Here is an 8,884-nt window from a genome sequence, read left to right as displayed (position 1 = left end):
TTTTTTCTCTGTTTTAATTTTGACAGGAGAAGGCTCTGGGGGTGTTTTGGAGTGGAAGGAAGGAGGGAAAAGCAGCTGGATCATTCCACCTCCACCCTCCATCCCCACATCTGCTTTCCCTGCAGCTCCAGGACCCTTTCCCCGCTGGAATTTTGACCTTCCCAAGGAGAGGAGCTTTGCAGGAGCTGGGAACGCCCCAGGAAAACGTCCCTGGTGTCCCTTGCAGGGATCCCAAGGCCCTGAACAAATATTGGCACAACCCTATCGGGCAAATAAAAGCCGGAGCTGCCAGGCCCAGCCCAGGCTGGGGAAGGGACGAGGGAACCTTTCCCCACAAATCCAGCGGCTCCAATCCCCCGGGACCGGGGATGGGCAGCTCTGGGGGTCCCCTCGGGGTATTCCTGCAGGGAACCCTCAGCCCCTGGAGGTGTGGGGAGCTGGGAACAGCCGGAACGGCTCTGGGGGATCTCTGGGCTCTTTGGAGCCGGGATTTGGAAAGGGGATGGATCCCTCCATCCCCGCCCAGCCTGAGTCACATCCCGGCCGAGGGCAGCTCCCCAGGCAGGGCCTGTTCTCCAAACCTGTTCCTCCGTGTGCCACCCTCATTCCTGCAGCGCCGGATCCGGGGAATGTCACCCTGCGTCCGCTCCCGCCTTCCAGATGTTCCCAAATATCCCCAGCAGCCCCCCCAGATCCAGGGAATGTCACCCTGCGTCCTCTCCCGCCTTCCAGATGTTCCCAGATATCCCCAGCAGCCCCCCCAGATCCAGGGAATGTCACCCTGCGTCCTCTCCCGCCTTCCAGATGTTCCCAGATATCCCCAGCAGCCCCCTGGGGATGCTCCAGGGTCCCCTGGGGTGACACCTGCTGCCCTCAGAGGGATGATTTGGGAGTCCCTCTGTCCCTGGCTGTCCCATCCTGGCACGGATTTAGGGCCGGAGAGGAGGAAGCTGCAGGGGAGAGGGTGTGGGAGTTATTTCAGCTGGGAGGGGACCCAGGAGGGCAGAACTTCCTCCTTCCAGACAAGCCTGGCGAGCTCTGCCACAACTGGGCCGAGACTCCGGGCTCGTGCTTGACCTAGAATTGGAGCCAAGCTCCCTCCCCAAAGCACCCAGCCCTTTTGGGAACTCCTGACCCCAAAACACACGAGGTGAACTCCCCTTTCTCTCTCTGTCTGCACTGCTGAGCACCTTTCCCGCAGCCAGGAGCAATCTCACCCCTCAGACACGGAGCTTTCCCAGGATTTTCTCCCCCAGGTTCAGAGTTATTCTCTTATCAGCTCAAGCTTTGGGTGTTGTTGGGTTTTTTGGCTGATCCCATCTCACACGGAGCTCCTGGTCCCATCACATGTGGCTGCTGGGGGAACTCTTGGGGTTTTAGGGGTCTCTCAGCCCCAATTTGCCCTAAAGGGAAAACTTTACCAATATCTGAGCTCCGAGTCCTTGGCCAAGCTGCCAACCCAAACACTGGGGAAAGCCTTGGAGGAGCTCCAGGAATCTGCTGTCCTGTGGGGCCTCAGGTGGTTCCACCCCAAGGAAAACCTTGGAAAATTTATATTTAGAGCTGGATTTCCCCACTGTGCTGAGCCTAGGCTGAGAGAGGCGATTCCAACAGCACAACAAATCGGGGTTGGAGCTCTGCACTCACTGAAAGCAGGACCCAGCACGATAAAAAATTGCTCCTCTGGTTGGAAAGATTACTTTATATACATAAAAAAAATCCTTTCTGCCCCAGGAATGTGCGAGGGCATGGAAAAACGAAGGGAAAGTTGTTTCCCAAAGGCCACCTGGACCCTTTGGAGCTCTCCAGGGACGCGGTGGCTGCAGCTCTGCCCTCCCCTCATTCATGGTTTCACTCTGCAGCCTGCAGCAAGTGCAGGACTGGGGGTGTTTTAATTCAGCTCAAGCACAACATTGATTGGAGTTTGGAAAACAGCCTGGAAGTGCCTCCTCGTGGAGCTAATTCGGGGCTTGCATCTCCTCGGAGCCCTGGGGCTCGCATTTTGATGAGCTCCCTCCGGGGAGAGGAGCTGCATTTCTGTGGAAGCAGGAGGGATCTGTGCGTTCCTGTGCTGACTAAACCCACCCACGCCTCGGGGCTTATTTGCAAGCAGATCCTGCATGGTTTGTGTCAGTCCTGATGGAAGGGACTGATATTCCCGGGAGCTGGCATTCCGATATTCCTGGGAGCATCCAGGTCACTCGGCGTGGCTGTGGGGAGGGTTTGGGTTAATTTTTGTCGCCTTGGTGTCTGCAGAGGTGGGGAGGGCATTGCTGAGCCGTTTTAGGGCTGGGAATTGGAGCCCTGGAGAGCTGGAGAGGGGGATGGAGCGGTGAGTTCAGGTCTCCCAGCTCCCTGGATCTCCTTGATCTCCAGATAAAGATCTGGAATGTGGCCCAGGAAAAGCTTTGTCAGTGTTTTTTTTTGGGGCAGAGCCCCTGGAGCGAGGGAGATGAGGATCAGCTCCTCCATCAGCTCCACGCACAGGGAGATGGATGGAAAAGGGAGCAGGGACACGGCAGAATCATGGAATTGTTTGGGTTGGAAAAGAGCTGTGGAGATCACAGAGCCTGGAGCGGGTGACACTGGAACAGGAACATGTCCAGGTGTTCCTGTCTGCCTTTCCCAGCTGTTTTTGATGGAAAAGCTTTGTTATCCCCATCCTTTCTCCTCCATCCTCCGTGTAGGGACGGGGAAGGGAAGCAGAGGCTGCTGCAGCAGCGCGGCCTCAAATGGAGATTTTCCCTGGCAGGGAGAGCCCCGGGCTGTGGCTCAGCAGCCCCATCCAGGCCGGTCTGGGAGGTGTTTATGATAAATGATAGATGAGAGATGATAAATCCCGATTTCCTCCCGTGCCCTTGACTCATTCCCTGTCCAGGAGCCTCATTCCAGCCCGGCCCTCGCTGTCCCCATCAGGCAGCGGGATGAGGACGCCGCTCCCGGACCTCCGGGCTCTCCAGCAGCTCTTTCATTCTTTAACAGCTTCAGGTTCCCGGCAGCCTCAGAAACCCCGAATTTGGGGCAATTTGGGGTGGTTTGGGCGCGATTATCACGCGTCAGAGCCCCTTTGTGCCCGGCGGTGGCTGCAGGGGCGGCGATGGCGCTCTGCGGGCAGGATGGCACGGCGGAACAAGGGCTGGGATAAATTTGGGCTTGGCTAAACATTAATCTGTGGCCAGGTGGGAATGAGCAGCCGCGGCATTCCAGAGGCACGGGTCACAGGATGGGTGAGCACCTGCAGCCAGCTCTCCGTCATGGCCGAGCTCCGCCGGCTCTGCTCTGCCTGGAAAGAGTGTTCTAAAAATTGCCAGCCTTCCCCCAGCTAAAGTAGGTGAAATATTTATAAACCCATCCTCTAGAGAAGACCTTTTTGCGTAAGCATCAACCGCTCCGGCTTCAAAACCCGCGCCCTCCCCCCGCCCCGAGGCAGCTCATCCGGGGAAGGGGCAACTTTAATTGCGTTTGTCGGGCACGGTGGCACCTTTTCTGTGCCACGGGGGACCGCGGGCAGGGCTGGCAGCAGGGAGGAAAGGAAAAAAAAATGGGATTTCTGGATTTCCTGCCTCTGTTCCATCGGGTGTAGCCGTGCTTTAATGCGGGGAGGGGGCGCGGATCGCCAACAGGGGTCGGCCCGCTTTTGGGAGGAGGATGCGACCCCCGCGGGGGGCAGCTGGGAGGGGAGAGGGTGAGGAGGAGGAGGAGGATGGGGATGAGGATGAGGATGGGTGATGAGGATGAGGGTGAGGATGAGGATGGGGATGAGGATGAGGATGAGGATGAGGATGAGGATGAGGATGAGGGTGAGGATGAGGATGAGGGTGAGGATGAGGGTGAGGATGAGGATGAGGGTGAGGATGAGGATGAGAATGAGGGTGAGGATGAGGATGAGGATGAGCAGGGACACACGACGCTGCTTCCAGCGCCCGAGGGATGCGCCGATCTCCGGCGGGGCGGCTCCGGGGGCGGCGGGGATGGAGCGGGGCCCCGCTCCGCCCGGCCCCGGAGGCGGAGCCAGCTCCCGGCGCGGCGGGATCGGGAGCCACATCCCGCAAAGGAGGAGCGGGGCCGGGCACGGCAGCGGGGCGGCGGCGGGGCCGGAGCCCAGCGCCGGAGCTCCAGCAGCGGGGCCGCCCCGCGCCGCCGCCAGCACCGCGCACCATGTGGTGGGACGAGCGGGTGTCGGCGCGGTTCCGGAGGAACCTGCAGCCCACCCTCACCTACTGGAGCGTCTTCTTCAGCTTCGGCCTCTGCATCGCCTTCCTGGGGCCCACGCTGCTGGACCTGCGCTGCCAGACCCAGAGCTCGCTCTCGCAGATCACCTGGGTCTTCTTCTCGCAGCAGTTCTGCCTCCTGCTCGGCAGCTGCCTCGGAGGGGTCTTCAAGAGGACGTAAGAGCCTGGCAAACTCAGCGCTCCCCCCAGACCCCCCTCCCTGAGCCCGACCGCCCCTTCCCGGGGCTGCGGGGCCGAGCCGGGGATGCCGCGTGGGGAAAAACCATTCCCGAGTGGAATCGAGCCCGGGGGGCGTCGCGGAGGGTCCGCAGCTGTCTCGGCCTGGGAGGGGAGGGGTCTCCGCTCCCCCCGGCAGCCGCCGCTCCGCTCCCGGTGCTGCTCCATCCCCTTGGAGAGGAGCCGCCGCTCCCTGGAGCCCCGCGCAGCGACAGCCTCAGCGTGAAGTTCCAGCCAGAACTTCCCGAGAGGGTTTTTTTTATCATTATTATTATTATTTTATTTTTTTTTTCCCTTAACCTTGGCTGTTTATCGCCAAAAAATTATTTTTGGAAGCGTGTTTTAATAACCTCGGCGTCGGAAATGGTGGCAGCGCCGCGTTTTCCAGGAGTTTGGGAGAACACGTGGAGGGATGCGAGTGGTCCTCGTGGTCTGGCTGAGGTGGGGGGACACCGGGCCAGGGGCTGGGGGGGTCAGCAGGGACCTTGAGAAGCCGCCCAGAGCCCCGAGCAGGGATTCTCAGCCAGCCCCGTGTCCAGGATGTGTTGTTAATAAATAATCCACGCTGGCTCAAGGCTGAAGATTGCCAGGGAGGCGTTTGATTTGGGGCTGGGTGACAGCTCCGGGGATCAGCTGATTATTTACGTTGTCACCGCTTCTCGGGGCGGTGATGTAACGTGTCAGCTCCGTGTGTGTGAGAGATCCACGCACCGCGAGTGGGGCTGGGCTGGGGACGCCAGAACTCCCCAGGAATCCTTTAAAAACCTCTTTAAACCCGCTCGGTGTTGAACATTTGCGAGCTGAGGGCAGCCCTGGAGAAAGGTGTTGGATCTCCGGCGGGGGACGTGGAGCTGTGGCCGGGGAGGAGGGGGCGAGAGGGGCTCGGGGGGATTGGGGACAGCTCGTGGGGACCTCGCTGCGGCTCTGCCACCTCTCCGCCAGTGCTGGCTCAGCAGCAGAGCCTCTGCCAGCCCCCGGGCTGCCTCGCATATGTTTGGAGGAGCGGGGAAGGAAAATGCAGAATTCCTGCTGTCGGCTCCTTCCCAAAGCTCCGCCAAATCCATCGGGGGGGGGTTTTGTGCTTGGAGGTTCCCGAACTTTTAACTCTGAGCTTTGAGGGGGGGAAAAGCGTGTTCGGTGCTGGTTGTGATGCCAGGGTTTGGGATTTTGGAGGAAAAGGGATTTGTGGAGTGCCTGTGAGCCCCACTGGGGACTGACAGCCCTGCCAGGCAGGCAGGAGGGAATATTTGGGATATTTGGAGCCTGTGAGTGTTGTGGGGGTGTTACTCAGAGCCTTGCAGCCTCCAAATGTGTGGGAATAATAATTGTTCAGGCTCCAGGAGCTCCGGTACAATCCCTTCTTCAGGGATGGATGGATTGAGCTGTCCTGCCAAGCCTTTATAAATCAAATTACGCCGCCCTCGGGGCCTCGGTGCCAGGCAGGGAGGAGCAGTGGCCAGGTCATCTTTTCCAGTTAGGAGATGGAAAGCTGCTGTGGAGCATCCCTGGAGCCTGGCTGAGGGCTGAGTGGGATTCCTGGTGCCTTGAGGGACGCAGATTTTGCTGCTTCCTTTGGATTAAATCGGTCTGAGTGAATTGTGAGGGGCAGGAATGGGTGGTGGCACCTAAATCCAGGTTCTCCTGTTCCCAGAGAAGCTGCTGGGTGCTGCTCCCTGCTTCTGGAGCCCTGGGAGGAGGGATTTTAGTGCTGGTCTGTCCCTTCAGCTCCAAAATTCCCTCTTGTGCGAGATTTGAAGGAAATAGGAAGTTTGATCCTGCCAGGCTCTCCAGGGGATGGAGGAACGGATCTGCTGCTCTGCCCCGGAGCCCTGGGACTGCTGTGGGTCCCTTCTCTGGACTTTTGGGGGTGCAGCCGCCCAGGAAATGTGGTTTGAGGTTGGCCTCAGGCTGCTGCTCCCCAGTGACGCTCCCTGGGTGACATTTCCCAGGAAATGCAGCTTTTCCAGGGGGTTTTGTATCTCTGGGCTCAGGGTTTGAGCCCCCCTGAGCCCCTGGTGCTGCTGGGGGGGCTCCAGGAGCACAGCGAGCCCTGAGGACTCCTCTTGCCTGGAATCACCTGGAAAAGATTCCCAGGAGCCCCCGATGGGATGGGAGTGCTGGGAGGACCAGCCTGGGCTCGGATATGTGAAGGGAAGGTGAAATTTTGGGATAATTCCCACTCCTGGCACTGCCAGCTCCAGGGGGGAGCTCTGTCCACCCGCATTTCACTTTCCTTCCCCATTTTGCTGCATTTCAGGCTCGAATTGTGAAATTAAAGTCCTGCACATGCCGGTGACAGAAGCACCAGATTGGTGTTGGGATTTTTGAATTCAGAAACAGCATTTTTGTGTCTTTTTGAAAACTTGCTTCTGTTGGCAGGGTTTGGGGGTGATCCCAGTGGTGTGGGCAGAGATGAGGAGGGCACTGGGCAAACTGGAGCTGTGCTGGGCAGGCTCCTCCCAGCGTGATCCACCCCATTCCTGCAGGGCTGAGGAGATGGGAGCCTTTTATTCTCCTGTCACCAGCTCCCAGCGACGGCCCCGTTCTGTCCCTGCCCCCAAATTCCCGACTCCTGGAGCTTTCTGGAGCTCTCAGGACACTTCACTTGTCACTGCCGCCTCTTGTTGCTCGGAGAGCAGAGCAGGATGAGCTCCTCGGGGACACAAAACTCCTGCTCCCTGCAGGAGACGAGGGGATCTGGAGGCTGCTGTGGGATAATCCTCGCCTCCTCCACGTCCTCACCTTGTCCCCTCGGGCCTTTGGGTTTTTAATGATCAGATTTGCAAGTCTGACTTGGCCTGATTATCATTTTCCTCCTTGATGTGAGAGATTTGGGAAAACGCTCCCTGAGGTGGGGGAAAAAAACCAAAAACCTGTGCTGGGAGCTGAAGAAATCCTGCTGCAACCTCGGGAACACCGAGCTGGGGGCTCCTGAATCCCTGGGCGAGGGAAAGAGGGAACTTTGCTGGCTGGGATTGGCTGTGGAATTGCCCATCCTGACCCTATGGATCAGCCCAAACCTTTCACGGGGTCAGGAAATGCTCTGGGTGCTCCCCAAATGAAATCTGGGGCGTTGTGAGACTCGTTTCACGCCCTGCTGGAGCAGAGCCTGCCCTGGGCTGTGCCAGGGCTGTGCTGGGGACACAGAGAGCAGGCTGTGACATCAGGGCTGTTTCTCCAGCCCTTTGGAGGGGTTTGGCACCATCAGGACATGCTGAATTCACGGGGTGCCTCGTTTTGGGAGCTTGCCAAGGGTTTTGTGTCTCAGGAAATCATTCAGGGCCCCCCAACCCCACCTGGGGCCTGGCACTGGCAGCAGCAATTCCTCGGTCCCCCCAGGGCCAGCAGGGCTGGTGCCACCCCGGGCTGGTGGCACTTCCAGAGGGTACAACCGTGTCATGAACCCACGGCTGGAGGCAGGAATTGTTAGCCGGGGTGACGTTTTTAGTGCTCATTAAACACATAACATCCCCCCCAAGCCGTGTTTGGCTCTGGTGATGAACCTGCTGCCCAGCCAGGCGGGGAGTTGTGCAGAGGAGGCGTTTTGGGAACGCTCCCTGAGGTTTTCCCATCGCTCCCGGCCTCGGATTCAGCAGCTGCTGGTGCCTCTGCCTCTCTCCCCACCCTGGAGGGAGCAGCCTCGGCTCTCCCGGCTCGGAGCTGCTCCTCTCTCATTTGCCAGGCGCTTTTCCTGCCGTGACTGTGCACATCTCGCCCGGCTCCCTCCCTCCTTCCCTCCCCCAGAAATCCCACGGCTCTGCTGTCAGGGGACCATCAGGAGTCACCGCTCTGCAAAATATTGTCTGCTCCTGCCCTGCCCTGCCCTGGGCACCGCGGGGCCCTGGCACCGCCAGGAGGACCGAGGGGTGCAGGGGGTGCAGGAGGGGTGCAGGAGAGGTGCAGGGGGTGCAGGAGAGGTGCAGGAGAGGTGCAGAAGAGGTGCAGGGGGTGCAGGAGAGGTGCAGGAGGGATGAAGGAGGGATGCAGGAGAGGTGCAGGAGAGGTGCAGGAGAGGTGCCCTTGGTCTGTTTGCTCCAGTGGGTGCAGCAAGCAGGACATGGAGGGTCAGGTCACTGTGGGGCTGCAGGTGGCTGAGGGCAGTGCCAGGGCCAGGGGCAGTGACAGAATCAGGGGGCAGTGACAGGATCAGGGGGCAGTGACAGGATCAGGGGGCTGTGACAGGATCAGGGGGCAGTGACAGGATCAGGGGGCAGTGACAGGGCCATGGCAGTGACAGGGCCATGGCAGTGACAGGGCCATGGCAGTGACAGGGCCATGTCCAGGCTGTCCTGAGTCCTCCTCCTCCTCCTCAGTGCTTTCTCCAGCCTGGCTGGGGCAGTGAGGCAGGGATGCTTTTCCTGGCTGGGGATGTTCCCTTTCCCTTTCCCTTTCCCTTTCCCTTTCCCTTTCCCTTTCCCTTTCCCTTTCCCTTTCCC

General features: G+C 59.5%; 1 protein-coding gene across 1 annotated transcript in view; it reads left to right on the top strand.

Moving 5' to 3' along the window:
- Window positions 1–4,077: 4,077 nt before the first annotated feature.
- Window positions 4,078–8,884, top strand: part of MFSD4A (major facilitator superfamily domain containing 4A) — a 20,573-nt gene continuing 15,766 nt past the window's right edge. Inside the window, exon 1 of the mRNA XM_015650928.3 lies at window positions 4,078–4,388. Within this exon, the coding sequence (XP_015506414.1) occupies window positions 4,159–4,388 (230 nt within the window). The 5' untranslated portion in view covers window positions 4,078–4,158. The remainder of the gene's footprint in view (window positions 4,389–8,884) is intronic.

The sequence above is a fragment of the Parus major genome, chromosome 26 (assembly GCF_001522545.3).
Source record: "Parus major isolate Abel chromosome 26, Parus_major1.1, whole genome shotgun sequence".
Taxonomy (NCBI): domain Eukaryota; kingdom Metazoa; phylum Chordata; class Aves; order Passeriformes; family Paridae; genus Parus; species Parus major.
The sequence above is the reverse complement of the archived record's forward strand: the minus strand, read 5'-3'. Positions and strand labels throughout refer to the sequence as shown.